Source organism: Ischnura elegans, chromosome 5 (genome assembly GCF_921293095.1).
Source record: "Ischnura elegans chromosome 5, ioIscEleg1.1, whole genome shotgun sequence".
NCBI lineage: Eukaryota > Metazoa > Arthropoda > Insecta > Odonata > Coenagrionidae > Ischnura > Ischnura elegans.
The window spans coordinates 83,596,675-83,613,560 of record NC_060250.1 but is presented as its reverse complement, the minus strand read 5'-3'; the positions used below and the strand labels follow the sequence as shown (position 1 = coordinate 83,613,560).

Below are 16,886 nucleotides of genomic sequence, written 5' to 3'. Positions count from 1 at the left end.
TCAATTCACACCATCATATTAACTGGATGACAGTCGCGAGTCGTCGCGGAGGATAAGACGCAACGGCGTTCGCGAAGGACGACCATTGGCCCTCGAGTTCACGCGTGCCTGCTGGCCAGTGGATAAAAATATTTTCGCGCGATAATACGCCTAGAGTGAATTGATCATATTAAGAGTTCAAAAGGATATTTTTCGTACACACAACTTCATATGTCTAATACGTCACATTCCAATAGGCTTGTGTGCAAGTAGTATAACAATTCTCCTTGACGACGGGAGAAAATAATGGGAGTGATGGACAACAATTCTTGTTGGCAACGCTTAATTAAACAAAAAGGGAGACATGTAATGGAAATAGCGGCGTTCGATCCTACGCGTCGTCGCTCCAGTTTTTTCGTCCTGAATACTTATTAATAAGGTGGTTTCCTATTATTTTACTGCCTAAATCGAAATATTATTACTCATGGAGTACGGTTTTCACGTTTTTTAGATTTTTAAATGACTAAATATCTAATTTTCGCGATGAAATAAAATGTGAAAATTTTCAAGCGCGCGAAAATGCGACGGCTAAGTATGAATGCTGGGAAAAGCCCGTGTGACGTCATTCAGTTCCGGCTGCCGCTATGCGAGGCCACCATGGTGCTAGGCTGTGAGCGCCGCCACGATGCAGGCCGCTTGCTGCCGAGCGTGGCGGTAGCGTAGAGTACCCTGCCAGCAGGTAGCGCTTGCCTTAAATAAGGATTATTAATACCCTATCAAACGAAGGAAACTTTCCGACCATAGGCAATTTTAATAGGTGATTATTAAGAGATGTTTCACTGAGCTCTGTGTATCATGCATGCATTGGTAATCTCAGACGATGGTAAACTCATGACTACTCATATAGCATCTAGGTCCCTGTGACGTTACGTGGCGTGGCATCGCATGGCCGCCAATCTGGCCTTTTTCAATTGACGTTAAAATTGATGATTAACATTCGTCTGAACTGGGATATCTAAAACCAAATAATTTTTATATTATGAATACACTAATGGTGGGAAACAAATCGCAAACAATGCCTTTTGTTTTCTTTGATGAAGGAAACTACCCTATTGCGTTTGAAAATTGTGTTAATTTGATTTTTGTAATGAAAATAAACGTTTCAGCAGCTTGTCTTGCGTGCTGTCAGTTTTTAATTTACATAGTTGTGGAATGCAGTCCTATAAGTGACGACATAGAAACTCTAAATCAGTGGGGTGTGCTTGACCCTGTTTCTGCATATTTCCGATCGTTTTTCACCCCGAACGGTCGAAGCCGTTGTTGGCAATGTGTTATGGATTTGCCGTTTGAGAGTTTTTATTCACATCATATATAAATAATGTTTACCATAGCCAGCCAGTTAACAGTTCAATATTTTTTTCCGCATTTGTTTACGTTTTGAGTGTAGTGCTATTTTTGGGTTAGCAGAAACTTAAATTCTAAACAATCGATGATTTTTTAATGAAAAATATATAGATACATGATAAAAATAACTGGAGAGGTTTTGCAAATTGCCCACATATAAATATATATTATTTCACAAAAAGCAATCCACTTATTTCTCTTCATTATTATTATTTGTTTTTTATAAATTTTGATTTATTTTCTTTTTGGAAATTTTCAAAAATAACAAATTCCGATCGCGTTGAAACCAATCGGAATCAATCGTTCGGAATAATTCCGTTCAGTGTTGAGCGCACACCCATGGCCCTAAATGCTGTCGCTGATTGCGGAATGATTGTTGCATGCCTGGTGAAAGCTGACCCCTGCCACATATTTGTACGTGTCGTAGCAGTAGCAATTAAATGTAGCTGAGGGTATGCTTGGAAGGAATATTCACCCTCTGTCGAAATTCTCTTGAGGTGCCACGCAGGGTATCTTTTAACTTTTTTCTTATTATATCTACCCTTTATCCTATTTTAATCGGCATGTCATTGAAAATTGCCGACAGAATCTTGTAATTATCCTAAAAATTATTATCCTGGGTGAACCTTGTTCCCCGTGAATTTTTATGGCATCATTACCCCCCCCCCCCCCCCCCCAAAGAACAAGTTTGCCAATATTCGCTATTTAAATATCCTTTGTATGTACACCTTATTAATTATTTGTACTTAAACCCCGAAATAATCAAATTCTCTCAGTTCCTCAGTAATGTACTACAATGAGATTTCCAGTGCCTATTAGATAAAGGTTATATAACAATCTTCGATAACGGCTGAATTTAAAATATTGGGTACGTAGTCGATTGTAAAATGGTTGTGTTAAAAGCTAGTGCGAGAGTCAGCTGTTATTATAATCTCTTCCTACTTCGTATTTATTTCAAATTAAAATTTGGGCATTTGTATTTGTATTTTCGTTTCTTGGTGATTTTAACACCTCATCTCTCGAGTTAAAATAACAAAATATGACCCTCATTCATTCCCATTGGATTACCACCAGTATTATTATATTTTTTGCGCATGTAATATGAAACTCTATACTTTTCTTTCCTTACTTAAAATGATATACTTTGTATTTTCCTCCATTTTGTATTTTTTAACCCGTAGGTGCCACTACCTGAGATAAACTGTGAATCGTTACAAATTATGCATATTTAACAATAACGGAATTACACAATGATACGCCCGAAGTTGTTTATACCAGGAATGTGCAATTTTATGCATGCCGCAAAAATCTATCATTTTTCTATCTAGTATACTAATTAAGCACAATGGATTGCATAAGTGCTAATAGGGACATATGTGAGCTTAAATTCAGTGCAGTATGTATATATTAATTTTTTTACTCGTTTAAATTTGAAATTTCGGAGCGGAAAAGTTTCCGTACCTTAATTTTTTGAATACCTTATAACCTCTTTCACTGACCCATAAATCCCATTTTTCTAAATTTGTAAATATACTGAAAATCATAGACCATTCATGGCCATTATTGACCTGTCTTAACACTCTTCAACCCACGTGCTTCTTTCATACTCTGTGGTAACTGTTTATACCTTTTTGTGTATCAAGAGATAACAGAAAATGATACTCGTGCAGCAAAAAGTTTGCTTTCGTTTCATCTCGGAATAAAATTATTACGTTTATAGGATTAGGAGATAAAAAATTAACACTCCTCAAACAAAAAGCCTACTTATGAAGACATAATGGCCATTTTCTACCTTTTTGTACATAAAAAATAGAACGAAATAGCGCTCAATTATCGAGGAAAATAGTTGTTTCTAAGTGTTAAAATTACCAAGCGGTCAGTTGCTCCGTTCCTTAATGACCCCACGTATTCACTATCTACGCCCAGATAGGCGAGACAAGTACCATCGATCATGAAGCGAAAGCATACATGTATAATTTCATATATTAATAATTTCAGATGGGTAAATTTTAAAACCAAGTATTTTTAGAGCAGCTTGTTTGTGGAACACGACACGAAGCAATCACCGCTACCCCCTTTGACCATCGTACCAAACAGCTGATGCAGTGGTACTTGTTTTCCATCAATTGAAACGAGAGCAGACGGGCGTGGGATGTTGGCCTTTGTGTTTTGGATTTGGGAGCAGCTTTGAGAATATTGGCGCTTGCCTTCTGACATCAAGAGAAACAGGAATGCAAACTGTTTGGTGACAATGGCACAATAGACAACGGCGCGCCGTTGTCTATTGTGCCATACATATTTTGACATACATATTTTTTTGTATATTCCATTCTGTTCTTATATACATGTTTATATATACATATTTCTTTAAATTATATTGTATTAAAAAAACCCAATTGTTCCTTTTTTATGTATAAATATTGTGTATCGTCTTATTCTCTGTATTTTATATTGTTTCACACTTTTTCTAACATAGCCCTGAAGATGATTTAAGAAAATAAATCGAAACGTTGGCTGCTAACTTTTGTATAAATGACCTATACTCCAGGAAATACCATATTATATGGCTTAATCTTGAGTGAGCTTTTACCTCACCGAACCATACCAATCTCCGGGTTGTATCGTCGAGAGAGTGAGCGTAAGTTTTAAGGGAATAGTTTATCGCGAAAAATAGATAATATACGCCCGGCATAGAGAAGAACATTTCTCCTCTTTGAAGGAAAAAACATTGTTCGTATTTTGTCTTCATTTCGTCGCCTATTACCTGTTCAGGCCTTACGTTCACGTCTTGAATTTTGTAAGGTATATACAACTTAGACCCTTGTCAAGAAGAACCCTTATCTCAATTTTGAAAGTCATAGAAGATATTGAGGTAAATTATTCATGTTTGAATTGAAGGTGATCGTTGACCGTATTTATGTTCCGTAAAAATTTCAAGATGAGAATGTGAATTTTAAATAAAGACCTACGACGTCGGGAAATTAGACCACCCGAGCGGGAAAGTTGCGTCGTCCTAATAAGCTTCCCTGGCATTCGTGCGGCCGTGACTGTGCATTCCAAATCAATATAATTCCGACTTCTCGCAAGTACATTTAAAAATAAATAGTTGTTAGATAAATAAATCGATGTTAGAAAGCAACATTACGGTCAATTTTAGTTAGGAGAGGCAATGAAAGAGTTTTCAGTTCACAATTATTTTTAGATTTTATGTGACATTTGTACTAAAGAATACCGCAGAAATTCGAAATTTTTTCCCAGGCTGAAACTAATACTTAGGTAGAAAAGAGGAATTACATAATATTTCGCCTCAGTAAGATATTCCTCGAATTTGAATACGAGAGTGCCACCGTCATCACGTCGTGATCGCATGGAGCAGGTTCATCGACCTTTCTGTGCACTCCAGGTAAGGACGAGGAGGATGTATCAGAGAGATATTTAGGAGTCCTCAGCTTGCTGCTTCTGAGCCACCCAATCCCTTCTCCCACTCGAGCTCACGCGGATACCTTCAAGGACCGCCCACGCGCCTAATGGCGGCAAGGAATTCGCGGTTCAGCGACATTAGATAAAACACTTTCGAAATTCTTAATTAATCTTAGTTGAAGTATTATTTTAATTTATTGCCTGCGTAGTCCGTGTTTTGCCACAGTAATTATTAAACGTTAAAGTGATAATATTGGTGTTAAAATCTCCACATATTTTGTACCCTTTTTACCCTCTAAAGACATCGGCAATAACCTTTCTTTAAATAATCTACAAGAAAATCATTTGTCTGAATAAATTACCACCTTAAAAGAAAGGAAAGTGGCCGTTAAAAAATTGTTTAACCGTATTCTTCGTTCCTCTATTATTAGATTCTTTCTTTATCGATATATGTATTTCAAAGACTTTTCGATAGCACCCCATCTCTGAGGCTTCACTTAACTCCTTATTGTATTTCTACCCGGGGCCGTCCCTTGCCTTTCTTCCCTTCCATCTGTCTTTCTACGACTGTTTTCATCGGACCAACATGTCTCATACTGTGTCCAACTAAGTTATCCCGTCTACTCCTTAAGGTTTTTAGAAGACTCTGATCACCTCGAACTAAGACACTGGTGTGTGAATTACTCTCTCAGGGTAGTGGGGCGAGTGCCTTTTCCTGGGCCACTTCATTATCCGAATATGTTATTACGGAATGACCGAAAGATATATATCCCGGGATACGATCCAGTAACTAATTAAAGAGTCATTCAGTATTTTCTGATCGGTGAAATTTTTCATATTTGAGGTACGGGTCAATTGTTATAAAGTTCTAATGCATATAAATCGAAAGTTTAAATATTATTTTTTTATTCATTCATCAGACAAAAAATACAAAATACGGCCGGAAGATCGAAACTTAATGCGGAAGAAGTCAGAATCCAAGGGCTTTACGCAATGAACCATCATATTCGACATTAATCCTTATTATCACCCTTATTATTATCATTATTACTATAATTATTATTATGAAAACGGTTACAATTGGGAAAATCGCCCTGTGGTAACAGACAAATCGTAATCAAAGCATTACAAAAATGCACTTTTTAAGTACGCGTCTGCTTCATCAACCTTTTCTCCTTTTCATTTCTCCCGCTCTTCTTACCACTTCCTATTTGCTTTCACTACGAATATTAACAAAGAGGACCCTAAATTCTGCCTCTAAATGTGTTGTCACACACCGCGCATTTTAAATGGGTTCACAAAAGTCGCCACTAGCGTCGCTGACAGACAAAGTGATCCGAGTTTCACGGGGAAATAATAAATAATTAGGGGTTTAACCGAAATTTACATGCGTGATTATGTGATCCATGGAATTCATAACTTTTCAATGATATTCCTCGCAATGACAAACTCTGTAACGCAAAATATTGGAAAAAAATGGATCGCATTGCGCTCATCACCGCGCCGAGGTCATTTTTTATTTTATTTTTATCATTATTAGTTTGGGAGATAAGGTATAATTTTGGGTGTCAACCGAAATTTACATTAATGATGATGTTTTTTTATCAAATCCACAATTCTTCAATGCTCTTTCTCGCATTTGCAAACGTACTGCGAAATTGGAGAAAATTTTCTCGGGTTTTCCACCGGTTAATATTCTCCATGTCTACCGACGTTTCGAGCAGCGACTTGCTGTTCATCCTAAGGGGATTAACATTAACCGGTGGAAAACCCGAGAAACTTTTCTGCACCTGATACGCCGGGAAAAACCTAAGGTCATACATCCTGCAAAATATTGAAAAAAAAGTGGATCGCATTGCACTCATCACCGCGCCGCGGACATTTTTGAAAACCGATTAAAATGCGACTGAAGTGGCAACAGATATCATTCTTCTAAGGGATGGAATTGAGTCTTCTCTTTAAAGTCCCTTTGGCTTACACGGTCGAACCAATTTATCTTCAAGGCGGAATCACGGGAACAAAAAAAAGAAGACAGAATTGTTCCTCATTAAATCGGATCAAAGGGATTTTCGTCGACGAGGAGGGTCGCGTTTCTTCGGATTGGGAAGACAACACTCTTTCTGGAAAACATTTTACATTTGTCGAAACAGATTTGAACTTCGGATTCGAGGAAGGTCGGACGCTTGGATTAAAAAAAGAGAAAAAAAAACATTTCGCCCGATGACGTAAGGGCGTCATGCCTAAAACATTAGCAGAGAATCCGAAGGTCGTTTTTCGGAGTGAACTTGAGGAGTTCCCACGTGGTAATCAAGTCATCTATCGGGTATCCCACACTAACATCCTCAGATAATGAAGTGACTCAGGAAAAGGTTCTGGCCCCACCACCCTGACAGAGTAACATTCACACGTCTTTGTCTTAGTTCGGTGTGAGATCTATCCTCACCAGTCAAACCCAACCTTCATAACTTTAGGGTGGCGTAACTTTATGTAATAAATTAAATTATTAGCATAAAATAATACTACTATAAAGTGTAGGTTCTGAACTGAGAGCTACTTTTAAAAATTTGGTAGGTCATACTCAAAAATATTTCATTAACTTTCCTCAGGTAACGCTGTAAGTGTACCTTAAAAAATGGGAAAACTTTTTTAGGAACTCCAGCATAATCCGTCGCAGTTCTGTAGAATTACGAAAACATTCTATTGAATTACTTTGCGGTTTTAATGGGATTTGTATTGAATTCCTTACAAACTCAAAAAAGTTCTACAGATTTTATAGTTCTGAAGAAATTTTCACTGTAATATTTTTGCTCTGCACTAGTAAAAAAAATTAACAGGAAACCATAAAAAATGTTTACGAAAGCCTTAAAACGCTATCCTACAAATAAATTGCCAGTATGATGATAATGGCTCCACAATTGGATCAAATTTTGGGAATGTTGAGAAGTATTTAAAGTTATATATTCATTGACTGATATGCATGCTAAGACGAATCACCACAACGCTTCTATATCGAAGGATATCCAACGAAAAAGCTGTAAATCTAAAATAATATTTTTGAAAATATATAATAACTTATTTGTTTCTGACTGCACACTCGCGTTGGAACCGTTATAATTAGACGAATCCTAGCTATGATTGGTGGACTATTTTCCATGATGGTTTGGGCTATAATGCGCCGAGTTAAGTTGTCGTGAACGTGACTTAAGAGGACTTATCATTCCCCCTCAGCCGGCAGTATTTTGTATACTTTACAATGAATTGCTGTCATAAAATCATCTTGAAACTTTCTATTTTTATATGTGTGCAAAACTTGGTCGGAATTTACCATCATGAAACTTTTACCTCTTATAAATGAATGAATGAATGAATTAATTAATCTATAATTTATTTTGGGTAAAATTATTATACTTTTGGTACGAGAAAATGTTGACGGGAGCTATTTCCATAAACTCTGCAAATTTTAAGAAGGTAACTTAAATTTGAGAGATTAATGTGTCTGGGAACAGTGGGGGAGCCAGGAATTTCGTTCGGGGGAGTAAATACAGGAGGGAAATTGTTTGAAAAACAGGGTACCGAGCGGAGGGTTTTAAAATAATTTTTACACTTTTCAAAATTGAAAAAACTTCATTTGTGGAAGAAATCTTTTGTAGATTCATAATTTTTCAATAATTTGTTTTCTATTCTGAAGGGAAATAATTGTGTTTTTGCGTATTTCGGGGGGGAGAGGGGTCCGCACCCCACGGACCTCAAAACTCGCTACGCCACAGCCTGGGAAACAATACCTGTCGTGCGGATTTGATAGAGAAGTGACAGTAAAAATATTCGCTCGATGACGAAAGAGCTTCATGCCTAAAAGATAAGCGAAGAATCCGAAGGTCAATATGGCAGGGAAGTCATCACAGCACCAACCCTAGCGGAGTTGTAATGAATTGGAGGTGATCGGTGAACGTTTAGGTTGTGTGGTGAAATCAAAAGGCATCAATCGGAACAGATGAAAACATCGCTTTTCTCGCAGCGACGTTTTTGATTTATTCTTTTAAGCGGTAAAAGGTACAGGCCTAGCGGAATAGAGAAAGGTATACAGTCATTAATGGGAACACCGAGGATCTCATCTCGGAGCTGATCAAATATTTATCCGTGCTTCTCGTAGGCCGCCCCTTTTCATTTGCATCAACGATCCTTGCAAGCTCAGCGCGTGGTAAAATTCACATTCAAAGGAGGCCGACGTGATTTATCCCCTATTTAATATGGCAGTTTATTGTGATTGTTTTCAGACTTCATTTGGTGGAAGTCTAACATATATTGCTAAAACTGATCCGTAATTTGACGCTAATGGCGCACTCACACAATGAGAATGTTATCCGAGCCTCTAGAGAAATATTACCCTTTTTGCTGAAATTTGGTGTCCCTACATCTTCTTAAATCTTACTCGCCAGTATAATTACTTTTTCTGCCAAGCAATATGTAAATCTGTTAATATGTTTTACGAAATGTTTCTTAAATCGTGTTTATGAAATGATCACGCCACTGTGGCGTTGGAATTGCTTGATCAACTGAGTGGGGCATTAGGGCCTTTTATTATTTTTTTTTAGCTATTCGTATCAATTATCTATACACATTCTCTGCCTAAGTATTTTTCGCACAAAATATCATTTTTTAGGTATCAAGAACCCTAAAAACAACTAAAAAATAAGATTGATATATTTCTATTTTTTCAAAAACCAGATACTTATATTCGGATTTACTGACGTGCAAATCAGACCCCTAAGACGACCTAGGGTATATTTCACGAAATCCGTGATATTTTTCATAGCTATGTCATTTTTATGAACCACGAGTACCTAGTACAGATTCAATATAGCGAACGCGACAGCGAAATCTTCGAATGACTGCATCCCTCGGATAAAACCGGATCAAGTAGTGTGAAGAGACGAGGTCGACGTGAATAGAATGAAGAACGCTTGATTGATGCAGGGAGATAAATGGCAATGCCTGATGGACTGACATCCTTGACATGGATTCGCAAATTCAAAGCGGTGAACGTCATTCAATTCACATTTGACTCGATATCTTGACATTGGTTCGTCGCTATGCACCAAATCAATGCAACCGTCATCTGAACCTACCCTTGAAATCACAAACCTCAGGATTTGAATTTATTCATAAAATTATTGATCATCACGTTATTTCCTAGGCGAGAAACATTAATTCATGGTCATATATTTTAAGAAGACGCATCACTCCATCTCGACCGGTCAGATTTAATCCTTTCCCGCGACAGATCACTGGTTTCATACTTCATTATCATCTTGTAATTTTATGAATACTGAGAGTTCACCCTTTTAAAGAATCGTTAGTGTCTCGAAAACGAAAACCATTCCACAATGCCCGTGTCAGGATGATTTTCTCCTGCTCAACTGAGCAAATTTTGTGTTTTTCGTGACGTATTACTACAGATTATTATGGTATTACGAGGATGGTTTTATAGGTCCGTGACTTTTTTAATAAAATATATTTTTTGGGGAAAAAGGGTTATATTTCTCTACATAGTCTCCTGTTAGCCCGATACATTTAGTTCAACGTTTTTCCAATTGTTTTAAAATTTAATCTAAAAAATGGCATTTATAAGGTTTTCAAAATAGGCGTTCGTTTCAGTGGTAATCTCTTGGTTCGGCTCAAATCTCTTACCATTCAGCCATTTATTAATATTTGGAAACAGAAAGTAGCCTAAACAACATGGGCCTAAATATGGAGAATATGCTGGATGAATAAGTAGTTTGTAGCCTAATTTATGGATTTTCACCATGGTGACTACACACGTGCGCACCCGTGCATTTTGTGGATGTAACAGAACTTTTTTCGTCTTCAGATGCGGTCGTTTTTCCTTCAAATCAATATCGAATCAGTCCAAAACCTCTTATTAACATTCACCACTGATCGTTTTACCTTTTCCAAGATAATCTACGTGGATGACACCACGTGCATCCCAAAAACTGTGGCCATGAATTTGTTGGCCGACAGACCCACCATAGCCTTCTTTGTTGCACGTTCACCCGCATATACCAATGGTCTTGATTATGACTTGGTCTCTGGTGTATTGCGTTGAATCTATGTATCGTCCACGGTTACGAAACGGCGCAGAAACTTGTTCGGTTTGCGACTGCACATCGCCAAACATTCCTTAAATTAGAACCAATCTTAATGCTCTTAAAATCCACTGTTAACAAATTTCAACGTACTTTTGCAAAAACTAATAATAAATTATTGTGTAATCTTTGGGACTATGCTATTCCTAACTCCTCTACCCACAGAACTCCTAAATGTGCCCTCATCCCTTCCCATATTCCCTTACCCTAATAACCCCTGCAATTGCCCGGACTGAAACTTCAAAGAAAATTCACCAGTAAAGTATAGAAACCACCACCGCCGCAGAAACCCGGAGAAGACAGCTCATTGGCTGGGAGCTTCGATCAAGAGTATATAAGAAAATTCTGCGTTGCGTTGCCAAACATTCCTTAGAAGTTATTATACGGTTGTGCTTATGCTCGAGTGTGGGCAATCGCGGCACCCATCGCGCGGGTAGCTTTTTCATGAGAAAACATTCTAGTAAATGTGATGTAAGCGCTCATTTGAGATGCCTAAAGCATCAGTTATCTCACGCACTGTCATTCTCCGATATTTCAGTATCATTCCATGGATTTTATTGACGACTTCTGGCGTGACGTCCTCTTTCGGGCGTCCTGAACGCTCGATGTCACTGGTACAACTACAAAGGAATTCAGTGAACCATTTCTTTGCCATTATAATTGATGGTATAGAGTTTCTATAGGATTTTAACAAATCTTTCCTTGGTTACGGCGACAGTTTTTACGCAAAAAAATTATGTTAAGTTGGCATAGGAAATTCAGTTTTTTCCATTTCCGTTAAAATTTATAAGGTTTTCAGCTTTAAATGCTTGTGAAACACAAACTGAACAACGAACTAGCTCAAAATTTCACAGCTGATCACTAATATTAGTTGGCAAATAATGGGAGTATTGTTGTTCCCACAGTAACTATGCAGGAAATTCAAAAAGTCACGGACTTATCAAACAACCCTCGTATTTACATGATACTTTACAATTCGTCTTGAAATTTTCGGGGCGCAGTTATAAATAACTTGTCTGCATTAGCCAGAATATTGAATATAGGCGCTGTATGGACATAAAAGTGTCGTCAGTGCAAATTGACTTTTCTGGCGTCACCGTCACGCCAAGTCCTCTGTTGATATTGTTTTTTTTATTTTCAAGAGGAAATACTTTTGAAATTCGATCGATTCGATTCGCGCAACAATATCAACAGGTATTCGCGATACCTCTGACGTAAGAAGAGGCAATTCTCTGGCGATCATCCGAAAGGATTGGAGTGATACCCGATGCCGCCTCTTTGAAATGGATGCTCTGAGACTTGGACTTTTATAGGATAGTATTACGTCTTAAATTCACTTACGGAGGCGGAAAACTCGTGAAATCGCCAAAATGCTACCAAAATAATAAAATATATTATCAGAACATAAACATGTATAAAATTTAGAATAACAACATAAATATATAATAAAAAGGTGACTTAAATGGGAATAAATAACTTGGTGGGTGTTGGAAACATATTTAGTCACTGGCATTATCGTTCAGGGGAGGTGTTTACATCGGTGAAAATAAATCATTGGAATTTTGTAATGCTTTTTACGTTTGGTAAGGTTCCGACGATAATCGTTATTATCAAGGTCTTTCGAAAACCACGGTCATCCGTCTTGATCTTGCTCTTTGATTTTACGTGAAGTGTGGATTAATACCGTGTTTCCTTATGAGGCAGTTCCACTTAGTTCCGACCGAGAAACAATTAATTATACTCTCTTTACTTGTTCCTCATTTATTTTTGCCTATATGCCGAAGTAAGTCAATGAACAAAGTCAAATGCGAAAATCTGTCCCGTGTTCATGGCACAGCCATCGCGAGAGGTAACGTCCTTTGCATGGGCAGAATAGGGAAGGCGACATGTGTGGGAGGCATAAGGCTTAGGAACTCCTGAGATAAATGAGCCCTTGGCAAACAGAATGGGGAATATAGCGTGTGTAACCGTGGAATTTCAAGCCGTAGCGGCTGATTCGCTTCCACGTGGAGCTTGAGCGTCCTAAGGTGGATCTATGCTGTCCGCTCAGACACGGGGCGTGTCTGTATTGTTGCCGTCCTGTATAACTTTCTTATGGCAAGTTAAATGGGAATGTCCATACTATTAGTTGCGCTTCCGCACAAACAGGGAATGACAGCGGGCTCATTCCTCGTCATTCAACGGAAGAATGTTTTGTCTGACGCACTACGCGTCGGAATAAGTCTGATGCTGTTCTCTCCGTTTGAAAAAATAGCCTCCGGTCAGTTAATTCACAGAACTTGAGTTGTGCGCATCTATAGCAGCAAAAATGGACAAAGAGAACTTGATTGAAGCTGCGCGGTAGTATACTTTACTCTACAATTATTATACTCTCCATCTTATTTCTTCATTTTTGTAAGTTTTATGCTCCACAAATTTTTTAATGGTCTGACCCAGGTTTTGACACTATTCACTACCTTTAATAATGATATATTAATGTATCTGTGATTATATTTGTACCTTAGGCAAATCTGCTGGGTGAGTTAGCGATCTCGCACGTTTGTGTGTATTCTCGTGTTTTTAGTTTACATTTTTTACGGCCTAATGAAATTCATTTCTTTCTTTTTTTATTCCCATACCACCGAAAACAGCCTTTATATAAATATGGTCTTTTACATCGGGCTTTTTAACGTCTTAACAATTTGTTAATTTGCCCTGTCCAGGGGAAAAATCTACCCAGGCGGAACTCGATGCCTGACAGACAAGAACTTTACCCCGCCGCCACCGATTCAACTGTTTAACGGCTGTACGGCGTTCATTTATTTTTAAAACCTATTAAAATGCGCCCGAAGCGGCAACAAAAATCAAGCTTCTGCGTGACGGACTGGGGCATCTCCAATGTGTTGGTAGTCCCATTTTCCATGGACATTTCCCTTTAAACCCTAACTAAGGGGGGCTAAAATGTTTTGTCTTAGACTGGGACATCTTAGTACAGGGGGGGAGGGAAGCATTCCCCTGTGAAGTCCGAAAACCATAGCCTTCCTCAATGGAAATGGGTTTGTAAAATCAAAACTAAGATTATTTTTATTACTATTATTTTATTTTATTTTTTTCCCTATTTGACAAACTAAACTCGGAACACATATTGCCGTATTGTGTTACGCTTACTGCTATTTATTTATTTTTAATTTATTCCCTTACCACCACATATAGCACATTTTGGCCATTTCACATCGAGTGTTCAACAAATTTAATGATTACACGTGCACAAACAACCATGCTCTAGACAGGGACAACCCATCCAGGCTGGACTCGAACCCGCGACCTCGTCTTTGGCAGGCAAGGGCCAAACTCCGCCGCCACCAAGGCCGGCAAAACATAATCTGTTATTGTAAACGGATAAACATAAAAGCTGTTATTGTAAAACATAATCCCAATACTTTTTGAACGAAACCGGGACGTTGTAGAGAATTTTCGGAAACCCGACGGGACGCCCTCACAAGCCATCAAAACGGGGACCATCCCGGCCAAACAAGGTCGTACGGCCACTTCAACCCTACCTTCCGGGTTGTATTCCATCCGGGAGACCTGCTCAACGCAGAAGCTGAACATTTTGGCCTCCGTCCAGCTCCCTCCCCTCCGGTCAAAAAATCCACTCGCTCGATCTCTTCACCACGTGGAGAAAAAACCTCGGAGTTAGTTATCTCTCGGCTGCCGGCGTCTCGACACCTCCGAAGTTGTACAAGTCCCGCGCGTTCGAGACGGAGCAATGGATGATGACAGTGTTTGGTTCCGCAGTTCCGTACGTCCGTTCGTCTCACGAGCGACAACACACCTCTCCTCACCCCCTCCCTCCTTATAGTGTTTTTGCACCCCTCCTCCTTCTCCCGCCCCTTCGCTTCCCCCACCTCCTCCTCCGGCGCTATCTGGGCTACTCCACTCCACCAATCCTTGAGGGACAAAACCGTCTCATCCGGAAAAAAGCGGTCTATCTGGAAGGGGAGGAGCTTCTAAAGTTTAGTCCGCGTGCCGTGCACATTCGCGCGTTGCGTCCTCGTGACGGTTGAATCGGGGAATTGAAACCTGTGACTGTAAATTAAGACGCTTCGACGATGTAATGGCTCCAGTGAGACTGCGCGATTCGAAACGGAAATCTGGACGAACCCAACTGATCGCTTATCTTCATCGTAAGTCAACATTCGTGACATCAAGTAAAAGACAGAGTTTCCGGCACAATTCGGTGGAAATCTTTGATATTTAAGATGATGAAAGCACTTGTCTATTTCCGCACTTCTTTACTTCTACCGACCCAGGCTTCGGCACAAAATACCATTTTCAAGATAGGTACATGAATTTTGTAACCCCCTCTTCCGTGAAAACTCCACCCCGTCCCTCTCCCATTAAAACTATGCATAGGCTGTCATCTAAAAGTCATGTAATGGCGTTACGTGCCGAAACCTGGGTCGGTGGAAATAAAGAAGTGGGAAAATAAACGAGTGCTTTCATTACGTAAAATCGTGATATTGGTTTGACGCAGCTCTCCATTCCTCTCTCCTATCCGCTAGCCATTTCATAGCGACGGATTTCTTCTCTTTTACATCATTTGTAACCTGCCCTATGTACCTCATTTGGGACCGTCCTTTGCCGTTCTTCCCTACCACCTGTCCTTCTACAATTGTTTTCATCAGGCCATCATGCCTCATAATGTGGCCAACTAAGTTTTCCCGTCTTCTCCATAAGGTTTTTAGAATAGTTCTCTTTTCTACCACTCTACTTAGCACTTCTTCATTACTTACACGGTAGACCCATTTTTTCTTCATCATTTTTCAGTTGCACTTCATTGCCAATGCTTCCAATCTTGACTTCTCTGCTGCTGTCAACGTCCAAACCTAGCTCCCATACAGAGACATACTCCATATGTAGCTAATTCTGATGAATCGTTTCCTTACTTACATATATGTATTTTCTGCTGCATGTAGATTCTTCTTTTTGTAGAAGCCCTCTTCGCCTGTGCTATTCTACTAACTATTTCTTTTTTGCAATCGTCCATCGCTAGTATATCGGCTTCCCATGTATCAAAACTCCTTCACCTCATCAAATTTTTGTTTACTCACTTTAATGCCTTTCCAGTTCTCCACACTTTTGCTGTGTTTTAATATTTTATTTTTATTTTTGTAGATTTTCAGCGGATATCTGATTATTTTCCTTTCCATATTATGCTCTCATGAATGTTACCTTGTCGGCGATGAATGCCGTGAAGAGTACTCTGTGTTTCAACACTCTGAGTTTGGTTTTGATATGTGAGAGGTGTGATAGTAGATCTCACTCCGGATTAAGCCCCAGGAGATTTACTGTGGTCTTTTTTTTCCTGGGCCAGTTCTTTCTCCTAGGTCACCTCGCTCTTCATGGATTTACTTTACCTGTGGTGGGGTAAAGCCTCTTCTTCCTAACCATCTCTCCTGAGAACCCTTATATCATTCGTTCTCTTGTACCAGCGGAAATGTTGTTATCGCGATGAACTTGACAGCATCGAGAATTTCGAGACTTATTTACCCTCTTTACCTAGACGATTTTCAAGAGATGAAATCTCCAAAGGCCTGTTCAAGTTCTGTGTTTACACGATTCACTTACGCGTACGAGTTAGTGTCTGATTTCATGAACGATTTTTGTGGACCGGAACGGAACATGTACAAAATCAAAATGGGACAGGTTCCATTTTGTGTTCATGTATTTGTACAAGTTGGGTGGTTACGCGGTGCATTTTGGCGTCCATTCTCGCGTTCATAAATTTAGATATTAACTTGTAAGATCTTATGTATCGCGGAAATAGGCCATAGCAAAATGTATCATCCATTTTCTGTTTTTATTCAGCTGTTATGAGAAATATGACTATTGAGCCGATCCATGTGTTTCCATATTTTATTTTATTCCATTTTCTAAAAAGAATCCGAAATATTT

The 16,886-nt window shown here is 38.9% G+C and overlaps 1 protein-coding gene across 1 annotated transcript in view; it reads right to left on the bottom strand.

Moving 5' to 3' along the window:
- Positions 1–14,749, bottom strand: part of LOC124159137 (bromodomain-containing protein 4B-like) — a 31,536-nt gene extending 16,787 nt beyond the window's left edge. The window contains exon 1 of the mRNA XM_046534714.1: positions 14,489–14,749. Coding sequence (XP_046390670.1) covers positions 14,489–14,540 — 52 coding nt within the window. The 5' untranslated portion in view covers positions 14,541–14,749. The remainder of the gene's footprint in view (positions 1–14,488) is intronic.
- Between the last annotated feature and the right edge of the window lie 2,137 nt (positions 14,750–16,886).